The 15,238-nt window shown below is 66.4% G+C and overlaps 1 protein-coding gene across 4 annotated transcripts in view; it reads right to left on the bottom strand.

Annotated features, from left to right (window-relative positions):
• Positions 1-15,238, bottom strand: part of RGS12 (regulator of G protein signaling 12) — a 79,505-nt gene that overhangs the window by 19,636 nt on the left and 44,631 nt on the right. For 3 of the 4 annotated variants that reach the window (XM_051841604.2, XM_070067985.1, XM_051841606.2), the window contains one exon: positions 10,619-10,640. In XM_051841604.2, the coding sequence (XP_051697564.2) occupies positions 10,619-10,640 (22 nt within the window). Of the gene's footprint in view, positions 1-6,618; positions 7,051-10,618; positions 10,641-15,238 lie in introns of those variants that run through there. The other variant, XM_070067986.1, reaches the window with a different exon arrangement.

Genomic DNA, 15,238 nt, shown 5'->3' with positions numbered 1-15,238 from the left:
AAAGCGGCACTGAGCCCCTCAGTGGGTTCACCCATCACCGGGTCTACCTGCTGGAGCAACGTGGCAGGGACCCTGTCCCCAAGGGGACAGTCGGGAGGGGGGGACACTGGCCAGTGCGAATGGCCACTCAGGGACTGTCCCACTGTGCACGAGCCCACGAGCCCACGCCCAGAGGGGCCCCGTGCCGCGGCAACACCGCTGACCACACGGAAGCCCCCACTCGCTGCCCCTCCAGGCACAGGTCGGACCTGACCACTGCTGACCGCGGGACACGTCCCCAGGGCCAGCAACGGCTGTGGCTCCGAGCCAACCCCAGAGGCGGGAAGCAGTGGCCACCCCCCGCCGGCCCTCTCCCTCTGGGGCGCCCCGGCCACGGGCTGCGGGTGGGGCCGTCAGACCAGCAGGGCGGCCAGGCTGGGTGCTCACAGCTCCACAGGCACTGACAGAAGACCTGCACACCAACCGAGATCAAATCACACCGACTGCTACCAGAAAGGCTGGAATGAGACCAAAGAAGCCGCAGGGAGGATCAGAAAAGACAACTTCGCCTCCAAATCTGTGGCCGTGGAGGGACGGCCCGGGAGAGAGAAGCAGGCCGGGCCCCCCAGCTCCCCTGCACCCCGGCCTGGCAGGAGCCTGCACGTGTGCACGGTCCCCCACACCCACGCGCACGCTTTCTGGGCCCCTGGGACGTGGACTCTCCTGAGAAGGACACTGGCCCGCAGCTGGGTCAGGAGGGCCGGAACACGAGACGGACAGACCAAACCACAGAAGCCCAAGGCAGGGCCAGCTCCAGCTCCTCGCACGGTGCGGGGACACCCACGCGCCCTGGGCAGGGCAGGCCCACTAGCAGACCGCGGCCAAGCCCCCCTCCACACACGCTGCAGGCAGCCCCGGGGACCAGCAGCTCCTGTGGAGAGCCAGAAGCAGGCCGGGAGCTTCCGGAACACGAGGAAGGCGCGGAGGCTAAGGAGGTGACGGGGCCACGGAGCGCGGCCTCGCGGAGGCGCACGCCAAAGCCGTGGTCCCCGTGCTGTCCTGTGTCGTGGCCTCAGCAAGGTCTGAGCACAGGGCCTGCCTCCCGCCAGTTTCTGGTAACTTCTGCCATCTGTGCCGGACGCTCCTGCACTGGCCCCACCCATGGGCACACACTGGGACGTCCAGGCCTGCCAGGCCCTGTGAGCACCGGGCCGGGAGGAGGTGACCGCAATGGAGAACCAGGGCCGGGGGAGGACGGTGAGGCGCTTCGCCCGCGCGGTCCCGGCAGCACGGGTCCCGCGTCGCCAGCCGCGACGCCGCACACGCTGATCCTCACTAAATGTCTTCCAAACCCTGCAAAGTACGGCCCTGGGGCCGGTGCTGAGGTCAGCGGGCAAAGCCTCCGCCTGCGGTGCCGGCATCCCAGAAGGCGCCAGTTCGAGTCCCAGCGGCTCCACTTGACCCAGCCCAGCTCCCTGCTGTGGCCTGGGAAAGCAGCAGAGGACGGCCCAAGAGCTTGGGCCCTGCACCCGTGTGGGAGACCCGGAGGAAGCTCCTGGCTCCTGGTTTGCAATCACTTGGGGATGAACCGGCAGAAGGAGGGAGACCGCTCTCTTCCTCTTTCTGTCACTCTGCCCTTCAAACAAACAAATAAATATTAAAAAAAAAAAAAAAAGGAAGAAGTAGTAGGAGCCTCAGAACCTCTTGGGCTGAAGGGAGGGTGAACAGGGGAGCCGGCAGGGCGTGTACCTGCCAAGGCTGGAGCCGGCAGGGCGACACAGAGGGCAGCAGGGGGTGGGCTGGCCGGGGAGCAGGGGGTGGCGAGAAGGGCCTGTGGAGGGGGCCCCCGGAGGACAGCAGAGGCGGCAGAGGCGAGGTTTGCCTCTCAAATGGAAGGCGGGTGGAGGCCCGGCCTCGGCATGGCCACAGAGCCCCGCAGGACACAGGACACAGGACACCCGCCGTCCTGCACCCACGTCAGTTTTAAGTGGGAGACGCCCACGCCCTCCCCCGTGCCCGGACTGAACTCGTTTTTATAAGATTTGGCAAATACTAATTACTTTCTTTTTTAAGGTTTTAGTTTATTTACTAATGAAAGAGTGTCAGAGAGAGAGGGAGAAACAGAGAGACATCTCGCGTGCACCGGCTCACTCCCTAAGTGGCCAGCACCAGGCTGAAGCCAGGAGCTGCACCCCAGTCCCCAGTGGGTCCCCTGCTGCTCTCCCAGGAGCATCGGCGGGCCCGGAGCTGTGCGCGGTGCGGGCGTGGCGCAGCCGTCGCTCGGAGCAGCCCTGGCTGGGAAAGTCTCATTGCGGAAGGAACCGCAGTGTCTGACGGAGGGACCAGGACCCACTGCCAGTGAAATCTGCCCGCGTGCTCCCCTCCGGGCATCCCAGACACGGACGCCACAGCCAGAGGCCCCAGCGGGGACCCCAGCATGGACACGGGGAGACCTGGGGGCACTGTGGGGGCCCCCAGCCTGCCAGCGCGATGCCGGGAACCAGGGCACGGTCCCTCAGCTCTGACACCAAAGACGCACGCGTTCCTGTGCAGGAGGGCCGTGCCTCGGCACACGGGGTCCCACACGGCCCCGCAGAGGGTCCCACACACGGCCCCGGACGCGGCCCCACACACAGCCCCAGACACGGCCCCAGACGCGGCCCCACACGGGGTCCCACACACGGCCCCAGACGCGGCCCCACACGGGGTCCCACACACGGCCCCAGACGCGGCCCTGCACAGGGTCCCACACACAGCCCCAGACGCGGCCCCACACGGGGTCCCACACACGGTCCCACACAGGGTCCCACACACAGTCCCCACATGGGCTCCCCCACACAGCCCCACACGGGGTCCCACACACGGCCCGACACGGGGTCCCACACATGGCCCCACACGGGGTCCCCCACGGGGTCACACGCGTCTCCTGCCGCTCACCACGCTGGCCTCAACTCAAGTGCCAGGGCTGGGCGTGGAGCCGAGCCACGGGTCAGGGACGGGGTCAGCGGCGTGGCCCCATCCGACAGCCAGCGCGAAGGCCCTGCGCATCTTCCCCACGTGCGGTCGCCAGTTCCTGCACCACCGCCGACTCTGAGCCCCCGACTTGCAGCTTGGGGGGGCGTGGAGGGAGGCTCTGCAGAGAGGGGCTGTGGCAGCCCCTTCCCCTTCACCCCAAAGCCTGTGGTGGGGACCCACCACAGCCGTGCCCGGAGGGCCTGCCCTGCCCGCCGCCCGCCTGGTCCCCAGGGGCTGCGCGGGTGACACCACACGCCTGCACTCCACCAGCCAACGCCCCCCGACCCCAGGCCCTCCGGATTTCAGATTTGCTGAAAACTACACCAGCCACAGCACTTCTGTGGCCACTTAAACACGCGTGTTCCATGTGGCCCGTGTTCATCTCACCAGGCGTGGCATCCAGACTCTGTCAGTCTCCCAACCACAACTCCTGCCGCACGGACACAGCTGACACCTGCTCCGGCAGCCACAGGTGCAGAGGGGGCGGGGCTTTACCTGGGTGGAGCTGATAAGAGCCACTGTGATGCCATCTAACCAAATGCTTCCAACCATTCACCATGAACCACCCCTCTGCGTCCATACCAGGCTCAGCCAGCCCGGCCCGGGCAGCCCCGGGCGCAGGCCCGGGCCACACCCAGGGACACGGCTCCGTACAGAGGGCCGACCGTGCAGGGCGGGTGCACAAAGCCTGCAGGAGCCGGCATGCATAATTCACCGCAGGCCCTGGGCGCCGCGGGCAACCGAGCTGAATTATTTACTGCCGCGCAGCCGCGGCCGGCACCGCGAGACCGGGGAACACAAGACCGGCTCCCACGCTTACTCCACGTGTGTCTGAGAGTTAAATGTTGAATTCCACAGCCAGGAAACCTGCCTTCCAAAGACAGCAAGATGAGGACCAGGAGCACACACCTGGCCTAGCAGCCGGCAACTCGACCCAGCTGGGCCGCTTGCCAGGCAAACACGCCAGACCCACTGACCGCAGACGCCGCCGGGAGCCCTGTGGGCACACGCAAGGGCCCGGGCTGCCCCTGCCCTCACCTCCCCAAGCCCCAGGCCCCACACCACGGTGACGGCGGGCACAGCGGGCACGCACGTCTCAGTCTCCCGCTCTCCAAGGAAGAAATCCCTAGACAGGGCCGCCAGCTTCTTCCTTCCTAAGATTTTGTTTATTTGAGAGACAGCAAGGTCTTCCATCCACTGGTTCACTCCCCAGATGGCCTCAAACAGCCAGAGCTGGGCCCATCCGAAGCCAGGAGCCAGGAGCTTCTTCCGGGTCTCCCACGCGGGTGCAGGCGGGTGCAGGGGCCCAAGGACTTGGGCCATCTTCTACTGCTTTCCCAGGCCAGAGCAGAGAGCTGGATCAGAAGAGGAGCAGCCGGGTCTCGAACCAGCGCCCAATGGGATGCCAGCACCGCAGGTGGAGGATTAATCTCCTGTGCCACGGTGCCCCTCCCCACCAGTTTCTGAAGTCTGCAAAGACCCCCTTGCAGCAGAGCTGGGAGAGACGGAGCCCGCAGCCCTGAGCCCCAGCCTGGCGGGGCTCCTGCGAGGGCTGCACACGCCGGGACTGCGGGACTTTGGGGCGCTCGTCGGCACGGGGGCTGCTCCCCTCCCCGGCAGCTCGTGCCCTTTCGGAGTGAGTTTTAATTCTGCTGTGATTTCAAACTTGCAGACAGATGAGCAGAGGGAAAGGAGCCCGCACGTGCCTCTCACATCCGGCCCTCACTGCGCGCCAGCCGCTCGCACCCACACCTGCGATTCTCTGGGAGCCCAGGGTGCCCAGGCCCCCCACGCCGGTCAGCGCGGACTTCCTGAGAACGGGGACGTCCCCTCTGACGGCTGGGCACGAAGCAGGACCCGGGCCAGTGCAGACTCCGCCCTCATCGGCGACCTCCCGCCGCCCAGGACGGGACCCGGGACCCCTGTGCCCCCGGGTCTCTGGTCTGCCTCCACCTGGAACGTCCCCCAGCCCTCCTGCCGCGTCTCCACGGCCGGCACGTCCTCGGACGGCCCCTCCGTGCAGGTGTGGTCAAGTTCCGCCGTGATCTGGGTGCGCTGAGTTGCGGCAGCTCCGTCTCGCGGTGAGGATGCCGGGCTGCCCGCTTTGGCAGCTCCTCGCCAGCCCGGGACCCCGTTCTGGCTTCCTCCGAGGGCTTCCACGCCGGCTGCGTGCTGCGTGGCACAACGCCTTCCCGGGGCTGACGGCGCTCGCTCCCCGGAGCACCTGCCCTGGCTCTCTGCGTGTGCCCACGAGTCCTTGTCAGACCGAACGAAGACCGGGCTTCAACGGCCTCTGCGGGTTCCGAGACTTGGCCCACAGTCCGGCCGGTGCAGCCGCACCCCTGCAGCCTCCAGCTCGCGTCCAGCCGCCTCCCCACTGCTCCCAGTGCCGCCCGCCTGTGGGCAGGGGAGGCTCCCCGGGCCGCGTTTGCTCTGGGCAGCCGCCGGCGCTCTCCGGGCCTGTCTGATCAGACCTGGTTGAGCCTCCTCCTGCGCCTGGGCCGCCCGGCTCTTGGTTGTTAAAGGAAAGCAAAGCTTCAGCCCCCTGCCGCGGCCCAGGCCTGTCTCTCTATCCCAGGGGCGCCGAGTCCCTCTCCTGCCGAGTAGTGACGCCACAATCTGGGGACAGGACACGTGGGGACACCCCCCATCCATCCCCAATCCGCCATGGGCGCCACTCCGTCCCTGCTGCTCCACGTCCGTCCCGGGAAAACAGAAGACGCCCCAAGCGCTTGGGCCCCTGCCGTCCACGCCCGAGACCGATCGCAGTGCCAGGCTCCCGGCTCAGCCCCAGCCCAGCCCCGGCTCAGCCTGGGCCCTTGTGGCCATTTGGGGAGTGAACCAGCAGGCGGAAGGTTTCCCTCGCTCTCTCTGTAACTCTGCCTTTCAAATAAATGAATCTTAAAAAGTTAATAAAACCTTGAGTTCATGGTGACACCTCCAGCTGCCGTCCCGAGATGGCCCGCCTTCTCTTCCCTGTCTGTCGTCCTCCCCCGCCCCGGGGGCAGGGTGCCGGCGCCCACTGCCCTTATTGGCTCAAACCCAGAATACGCAGAAAGTGGCTAAAAACAAACCCACACCACTGCAGACACCAACCCACAGCTGGAGCCTCGTGTGTGCCTCCAGCTTCGAGGTGAGCCCCCCGTGCACGCGCCTGGCTTCCGCCACACAGGGAACCTGCCCCGGCCTCAGGCCTCGTAAGCCCCCCCCCCCCCCCCCGTGCACCACAGACGGCAAAAGAGGGAGTCGGCGGCTCTGGGCCACACGACGCCGACGCCGTGCCAGGGAGAAGCCGGCACTTGCAGAGCCCGGGGCTGGAAGGCAGGAAGAGCCCCCTTCCGCTTAGGCGAACCTGAGAACCCAGACAGGAGCTAGCACGCCGCCGGCTTCCGGGAGGACAGGGCCGGGGACCGGGAGGAACCAGACGCGGGCTCCTCGCCGCGGCAGAGGCTGAGCCCAGCACACCTAGAGACGCGGGCCTGATGCCGGCAGCCAGCCGCCGCCGCGGCCCGAGGACAGTTCCCACCCTGCGGGGAGGCTCCTGCGGCGGCCGAGCGGGGCACAGAACTCACCCTCCCGCCGCCCCCCAAGACTGCACGGCCCCGGGGGAGGCGCAACACCCACCAGAGCTCGTGGCCCCGAGAGGAAGAAACCTGCACTCCAGATCTCCCCGAGGCAGCCCTGCCGGAGCCCGGCACCCGCCCAGGGCGCAGCGAGAAGTCCTGGCCGGGGCAATGCCAGACGCGGGGCCACACGAGGGGCGGGGCAGCCGCCGTAAAGGGCCGGCGTGGGAGGCGCCAGGCGAGCCGGGAGCCCCGGACTCACAGAGGGGGACCCAGGGCCTTTTCAAAGGTCGGCCCCAACTGAACTCATCTGCTATGCGGGAAAGGTTTTGTTGCCCACCTATGGTGAGTTCCTCTGTGAACTGAGATGGTTTCGATGGAGATATATGAGGATAATCCTCTATTCCCAAGCCAGCGGCCACACAGGCGCTGACACTTGGCAGCTGCGGCCTGGCCCCAGCTAGAGGACCCCGCCCGAAGCAGAGGCCTTGCGACCCCGTGCTGGGCTCGGGAGGAAGACCCCGAACTGCTCATTAAGCCCTCCTGCGCCCGACACGGGGCAGAGGTGCCTGCCAGGGCTGGGCCGCGGCCGAGAGGCCACGCCCGCCACAGGAGGGGACGGCCACGCCTCTCAACTGGCTGTGCTGTCAAAGACCACATCCGCAACTCAACCAGATCGGAAGCGGTGCTGGGCGGGACTATCCCTGGCCGTGGCTCCCCGACCGGCATGGCACACGGGAACTGGAAGCCGCCCGGCGATGCCGGTGACGTGGGGTCCAAGAACAGCCCACCCCACACCAGGGGAAGCTGGGTGCGTGTGCCTTCAGCAGCTCTCTGGACGACGGTGGGGCCACAGAGGGATGGCACAAACGCGAGGCGTGAGGCCCACGCCCCCGACAGCTCCCAGACCCGAGGCATGGGGCACCGATTCCCAACCAGTGTTCAGCTGCTCCTCCTGGCACCGGCTTCACAAAGTTTTGTTCGGCGCCAACACTGCGGCACAGCAGGTTAACGCCTTGGCCTGAGGCTCCAGCATCCCATATGGGTGCCGGTTCGAGACCCGGCTGCTCCACTTCCAATCCAGCTCTCTGCTGTGGCCTGGGAAAGCAGTGGAAGATGGCCCAAGTGCTTGGGTTCCTGCACCCACGTGGGAGACCCAGAGGAAGCTCCTGGCTCCTGGCTTTGGATTGGTGCAGCTCCAGCCGTTGCAGTCAATTGGGGAGTGAACCAGTGGATGGACGAGACTCTCTCTCTCTCTCTCTCTCTCTCTCTCTCTCTCTCTCTCTGCCTCTCCTCTCTCTGTGTAACTCTGACTTTGAAATAAATAACTTTTTAAAAAGTTTTGTTTTATTCTGTTTTTCCCAGGGAAGGGAAGCTGCCCCTGTTCCAGGGGAGGGGATGAGGAGGTTCTAGAAGATTCTGGGGCTAACAGCCCGCACGTTCACAGTGTTAACCCCGGGGGGAGGGGCGGAGTCACGGGTGTTATTACTTTTGAACGTCTGTTCGTTTGCGCTCACAATACACATAGTTGTGCCGCAGGCACAGCCCAGGCCTGCAGAGCCGAGCCCTGCTGCAGCACGAACCCAGCCAACCCCTGTGACAGCCGCCCGCTGGCCGAGCCCAAGGCCTGCAGGCCCCACACAGGGGCGGGGGCGGAGCGACGGACCAGCCACAAACTCGACAGAGAGCAAAGGCGAGGCCAGGCGCTCACCCGGCTCCCGCGGGAGGCCCGACAGGTTCTGCGGAGGCCGCGCTTTGGCGCACAGAGAAGCGATGCCCAGGGCCAGACGCGGTCAGCTGCGCTGGGCACAGACAGACGGGCTCCCGCCAGGACCGGGGGCAGGGAGAGGCGGCCGGGGCCTGGCTGCCGCCGCAGGGACACCCTGTGAAGGGCAGAGATCAGGATACCGAAACCGAGACCTGGGCAGGCCAGGGACCAGGTGGCTGAGTGGACAGAGGCCTGGGGGCCGAGGCGCCCACTGGAGGACACGGGGACGGTGGCGAGGCTGGCAAGTGTGTTCACTGAATGCCAGGGCCTCCGCTGTCCCAGGGGACACGGCACAGGGACGCGGGTTCAGACAAGAGCTCCTGGCCAGCAGAGATGCTGGGGGGTGGGGGCGCTGGGGCCTGGCCGGCTACACCGCCACTCACCACACTGCACACCAGAGCACCGCTGGAGTCCTGGCTACTCCGCTTCCGGCCCAGCTCCCTGCCAATGCACACCCTGCGCGGCAGACGGCTCAGGGCTTGGCCCCGCACCCACGTGGGAGACCAGATGGAGCCGCTGGCTCCTGGTTTCCGTCCGGCTGTTGCAGACATCTGGGGGGTGAACCAGCAGGTGGAAAAACTGTCTGCCTTCCACGTATGAACACAAACAAAACGGCCCCCAGCTGCTCGGCCTCCCCAGCCGCTGGCGTGGTCCCTCGGCCGGAGCCCTGCGTGGCTCGCTACGGGAACCAGCTCCAGTCGCCCTCTCCCAGGGCAGCCGTCCCAGACCGTTGCCTTCTTCTTCTTGAAGATTCGTTTATTTATTTGAAAGGCAGAGTTACAGAGACAGAGGTCTTCCACCTGCTGGTTCACTCCCCAGAAGGCCACAAAGACCAGGAGCCTGGAGCTCCACCCGGGTCTCCCACGCGGGAGCAAGGCAGAAGCACGTGGGCCGGCTCCTGCTGCTTCCCCAGGAGCATTGGCAGGGAGCTGGATCGGAAGTGGAGCAGCCGGGACTCGAACAGGCGCCTCTATGGGATGCTGGCATCACAGGCTGCGGCTTCACCGGCTCCACCACAGCGCCGGCCCCCTTTTCCTCTGAGATCAGGGAAAAAATACTTACTGACAAAGATCTCAAACACAGCATTGTCCAAGTTCCTTAAAATAAAACCACAAAGCCTGACGGGGAGGCTTGCCCACAGAAACGCGCAGTTGGACGGGCGCAGGCTCTCGCGGTGACACAGGGCCGGGCGTGGGCCCTCGCGAGCCTGCAGGGGTTTTTGTGTGCAAACACAGCCCCCTCCCGGCTCCGCACTCCCACTCGTGGGGGCAAGAAGCTGAGGGTGGGAGAAAGGCCGACAGCAGGAGCAGGAGCAGGAGCGCAGGGGGCGGAGCGGGTGGAGGCGGAAAGCCCCCGGGGCAGGGGAACCACGGCCCAGGCCTCCAGACGAGCCCCCCACCCCCGCCCGGGGGCTGCTCAGGGACTCCCCACACCGGGGGCTGGCTCCAGAGAATTCCTCTGCTCTGAATGACGGACGGAAAGAAGTCAGAGCTGCTGTGCCCACGCTCGGCCCCGCCGGGGTCCCCGCGCCTCAAGATGGCTGCACGCGAGCCAGCCTGGGGGAGAGAAGCCGCCCCTGCGCGCCCTGCAGTCCCTGGGCGGGGAAGCGGCACCACGGCCATCGCCACTGCGTGAAACAGGAAACACAACTCCACAGACACAGCCCGGCTCCTGGGCTGCCCGGGGCCTCTGCCGGCCAAGGCTGCAAGGAAAAGGCGTCCTCGCCCTCACGCCCGCCGCCCCGGTGCTCCCACGAGAACAGCCCGAAGCCTTGGTGCCACGGAGCCCGCGTGGACGGCAGACCGAGAGGAGGATGACATCAGAGAAATCTGTGTGCCCCGCCCCCTGGCCCAGGTCGGGCCCAGGTCGGGCCCACAGACAGAGCTCCAGTGTGCAGAGTGACTGAGAGACACAAAGTCCGCCTCGGCCCTCCCACGGGGGCGACACCGCTGAGAAGCCGCCCTGGGCCTGCATCACTGGCAACGCAGGCGGCGGAGGCCTCTGTGCGGAGGGGCCCGCACCTGGCCACCCGGCCCAGCACACACCGGCGGCCCCAGCCCTCGCCCCTCCTTCCCCACGGCAGGATTAAACAGGGTCCCTGCTCCTGTGATCTGACCCTCGTCGGCCCTTCCCCAGCCCAGGTGTGGCGCCTTCCCAGGAACAGAGCGTGGGGCTGCCGGCCGCGGGGGCAGGGGCAGGCCGCGCCCGAGCCAGGCCCAGGAAACACCGCCCCCCCCCCACCTCCCCACGGCGGCCAGGGACAGGCAGGCGAGCGGGAGAAAGGGCGACTTACCGCCATCCGACACGGTTGCCGACTGAAAAAGAAGAGAGAGAGACATGAGTTAGTGGCGCCTCATGGCCGCCCTGCAGCGGCTGCGTCTCCGGCCCTGTCCAGGCAGGTGTGCGCGCGCGGGCGCCTGAGTCAGGAGCACCGCTCCCACCTCCCGGCCAACCCCGCCCAGCGGTGACTCCCTCGAGGAGGAAGTCCATCCTTTCCACAAGAGAACAAAGCCCAGCACGGTGGACCCGGGGTCTCGCCACTCGCCCCCCCCCCCCCCCCCCCCCGGCCTGGCCCATCGGCAGCGGGGGCCCAGGGAGGGAGCCGTGCCGGGCAGACAGACCAGGGAGGCCGGGGAGCGCGGGGACAAGAACCAGCATGTCACCCGGAGGCGCAGGCACCCAGGCAGCCTGGCTGGGGGAGGGAGGAGCAGAGGGAGGCAGAGTGGCAGGCATTCCGCAGAACCAGAGCGGCCAGTGCCCTGCCGAGGGACCAGGGACCGAGGGACCCAGGCTGACCCGGTGTCCTGGGGCTGCACTTCCTGTCTCACGGAAGTGAGTCCTGACTTCACCCGCCGCCCCCAGCCCAGGGAAGCGGCCGGAGAGCCCGGCACCAAGGGGCATCGTCCCCACACCCATGGAACTTAACCCTCGCCAAGGCCAGGCAGAACACCGGAAACCCCACTGGGGCTGGCGTTTGGCCCAGCGCCCCACTCCCGAGTGCCTGGGTGTGACCCCGCTTCCTCCTGACGCACCCGTGGGGGTGGCGGCCAGGGATCAAGGACTTGGGTGGCTGCCACCCGCGTGGGAGACGTGAATCAAGGCCGACGCTCGTGGCTCGGTGGGCACCCGGGGGGTGAACCGGCCGGTGGGAGCCCTCTCTCCACCTCTCAAGGAGTAACTAACTGAAAATATACTTGGTCAGCAACATCTGAAAAGCACACCAGAAAGCGTGGCTTTCGCAGCTAGGAGGCGACGGGTGACTGGAATGCCTGAGACCTGGGCAGGGGGCGTCCCGGGACGGGGGTGGGCGGGGCTGTGGGCAGGGAGGATGCCCCCAAGGGCCGGGATGCAGGGGCTGCTCACGGGGCAGGGCCCCCCACCCACTTTTTAAAAGTTTTAGATTTACAGAAAAAAAGACAGTAGAGGCAGAATGCCTGGGAGTCGCTGGAGAAGCAGAGCAGGAGGGGAGGGGAGGGGGGCAGGGCCGGGCCCGGGGCTGGTCCCAGCCCAGGGAGAGGCCAGCACACACCCCCTGGAGAAGGCAGCCTGGCGGGCCGGCCTTCCACACGGTCAGGAAAACTCAGAATGTCACGTGACCACGACACCCTGCCCCAAGACTCACAGCGGAAAGGAGAAGTCGGGGCAGATGTAAAATTAACCAAGCGACGCTCCCGGGGAAACGCACAGGTGCCCAAGGGGAGCCTCAGCCGAGGTCGCGGAGGCCGGCAGGGGGCGGAGAGCTGGGGTCGGGGAGACTGAACCTCGGGGCACAGCCGGGCGGGCAGAGGCAAGGGGGGGCGTTGAGCTGGGGTCGGGGAGACTGAACCTCGGGGCGCAGCCGGGCGGGCAGAGGCAAGGGGGGGCGGAGAGCTGGGGTCGGGGAGACTGAACCTCGGGGCGCAGCCGGGTGAGCAGAGGCAAGGGGCAGCCCCACCCCGCACCGCCTCATGGTGCCCGCCAGGGCCGGCAGAGGACCCCGGGCTCAGAGCTGAGACCCCCGGAGAGTGCCGAAGCGCCGGCTCCACCTGCCCCGCCCCCACCTTTCCACCCACCCAAGCAAAGCTCCGTGGGGACTATTTCTTTAGATTCATTCGGGCAGAGCGACCCAGAGAGAGGGAAGGACAGAGACACACACACATCTTCCATCTGCTCACGCTGTCCCCAGATGCCCACGGCAGGTGCCCGGCCAGGACCTCCCTGGGTCTCCACGTGCGCCACCTTCTGCTGCTTCCCGGGCCACAGCAGGGAGCTGGGTTGGAAGTGGAGCTGCAGGACTCGCACCCAGCACCGCATGGTGGGAGGCGAGCACCCCGGGGGACAGCTCCCGCCCTGGCGGGGCAGTTAGCTGTCACCTGTCTGAGCGCACGTGCTGTCAGAGGACAGGGGATGGACGAATGGCTTTTCCTTGTGACATTACTAAATTTGCCAAGAAATAGCTCACAGCAGCCACCAGCGACTGCTTTGGTGTCATTCACGTGAGACAGTGCCGGGAGCGAGAGCCGGGCAGCTCTGACCCTGCGCCCCTCGACAAGGACACCAGGGCGGGCGAAGGGGCTTCGGGAGGGGCCGGTGCCAGTGCCCAGTGGGCAGGCGGGTGGGGGCCAGGGCTGGAGGGAAACAGCTGCGGGGGGTGCGGCACCCGTGGCTGGGGACCTGTGTATCTGGAGGCACCCTGTCTGGGGCAAACACTGGGTGCAGGGGAGGGGTGCGGAGGGGCAGCTGGTCACCCCCAAATCATTCCCACAGCCTTGGGGTTCATGGCACAGCCTGTTCTGCACTTTTTGAGCCCAGAGACCAGAACCTGCGGCACTGAACCCCAGGGGCCCGGCCCCCACGCCGCCCCCGCAGACGGCTCAGCCGACCGCATCGGTACGTCAGGGACTCCAGGAGGCGGGGCGAGGACTCCCGTGGCAGCTGATGGAAATCTGAGGTCGCGTCACCAGCGTCAGCGGGGGAAGAGAGCGAGTGGCTTCCGCGGCGCAATTAGAAGTACTGTTTCCAGAAGAGAATTTGTGGGAGATGAGGCCCGACCCCCACGCGCACTGCCCACGGCCACACCGCCATCTGCTGCCCTCCAGCCCCTCAGGGCACAGCACACCTCCACGCAGTCGCCACGCGGTTGAGCCACGCACCCCCACCAGCCCACGGCCCACCCCCGTGGGAGGGGGACCCCGTGCAGCTCTGGGCTCCTGGCTCCAGCCCGGCCCCTCCCTGGCTATGGTGAGCATTTCGGGAGAGAACCAGCAATGGAAGAACCCTGTCACTCTGCCTTTCAACAAATACACAAATCTTTCAAAAGTCATTTTTAAAAACTGGACTCTGGCCAGCATCTCCTCGGCCCACCACCCTCCTGCCTCCGTGCGAGGTCAGCGGCTCGGCTCACCCCCAGCCCGGACTGCGGCGCCTCCCACGAGGCTCAGGCTGGTGGACGCCCTTCTTCCCTAAGGCGGAACATTCCGCGGTGCACCTGCCCCCAGGACAGGTGCCCAGGCCGCCCGCACGGCTGCGCTCTGGGGCCCCCGCCTGTGCTGGGCCACCCCACCCCACCCAGGGGGGGCGATGGTCTCAGGGCCCCACCCTCCCAGCCGCGACAGCCACAGGACGGTGTGGACGGCCACTCTCCCATCCGGCTGCTGGGTCTCCCGCCCACTGGGCTTCCCGGCCCTCTCGCGGCTCATCCTAACCGCTCGGTGGACGTGTGGTCATTAGGATTTGGGCTCTTATCTGACGGCTGCAGTTGGCATTCCCCCGCAAGTCCCTGCACGCTCGGGGTCCGGCCATCTCGTCCGTGAGGCGGCAGCTCTCTCGGTGCAACCCGAGCCGGCCCTCGGCGTCCCGGGCGTCCGGCAGCCAGGTTTTTCTCCAACAGCAGACACTTTCTCACTTTGCTTTTGCGGCCAGCGCCCCCTGCTGTGCACTCGCCCGTCTGCAGGCAGCGCCAAGACCTCCCCACTCTCCTGGCAGCGTCACGGCTCCAGTCTCAGGCTCAGGCTCAGGTCTTCAGCTCACCGTGTGCTGGCTTCTGTGGACGGTGTCTCACACGGATCCCCAGGTCCCCCGGCCGCCCTGGGCCACCACAGACCTCGCTCACTCCGATACCCGGCACGCAGCCGCTCCCGGACCTCCGTGTCTGCACTCACACTCACAGCAGCGCAGGCGACGCGAGCAAGGTAGCACCGTGCTCAGTGCACACGGCACCACGCCCAGACAGCCCAGGGCAGCCGCAGCCCGACTCCAGGCTCCACCAGACCACGCACGTTTGTGCCGCAGCCCGTGGCCCGCCTGAGCGCTCAGGGCAGCCCCGGGCTCTGCTCGCAGATCTGCCCGGCCTCATGCACTCCTGGGTATTTTATTTTATTTAAGATTTTATTTATTTATTTGAGAGACAGAGTTATAGACACTGAGAAGTAGAGACAGAGAGATCACCCGCTGGTTCAGTCCCCAGATGGCCTCAACAGCCGGAGCTGGGCCGATCCGAAGCCAGGAGCCAGGAGCTTCCTCCTGGTCTCCCACGTGGGTGCAGGGGCCCAAGGACCTGGGCCATCCTCCACTGCCTTCCCAGGCCACAGCAGAGAGCTGGATCGGAAGTGGAGCAGCCGGGACTAGAACCGGCAACCATAGGGATGCCGACGCCACAGGCAGAGGCTTAGCCCACTACGCCACAGCGCCGGCCCCACGGGCATTTTGTTTTGAATCCAGGTTTTGAAAGTTTTAAGTTGTTCCTACAAAGGGTGTCTGTGAAGACCTACCTCGTCAGACTTCATCCTGTGGAATTCTAGAATATACGATGTCCTAAATGTCCTATTTTGAGGCCCCGACACAATCTCCCACTTGGTCACAGGAAATACGAACTAACCACTTATTTAAGCAGAGGCCTGCACTCCCAGAGGCTGGAACGTGGGAAGTGGCCGAG

The sequence above is a fragment of the Oryctolagus cuniculus genome, chromosome 2, assembly GCF_964237555.1.
Source record: "Oryctolagus cuniculus chromosome 2, mOryCun1.1, whole genome shotgun sequence".
Classification (NCBI taxonomy): domain Eukaryota; kingdom Metazoa; phylum Chordata; class Mammalia; order Lagomorpha; family Leporidae; genus Oryctolagus; species Oryctolagus cuniculus.
The sequence above is the reverse complement of the archived record's forward strand: the minus strand, read 5'-3'. Positions and strand labels throughout refer to the sequence as shown.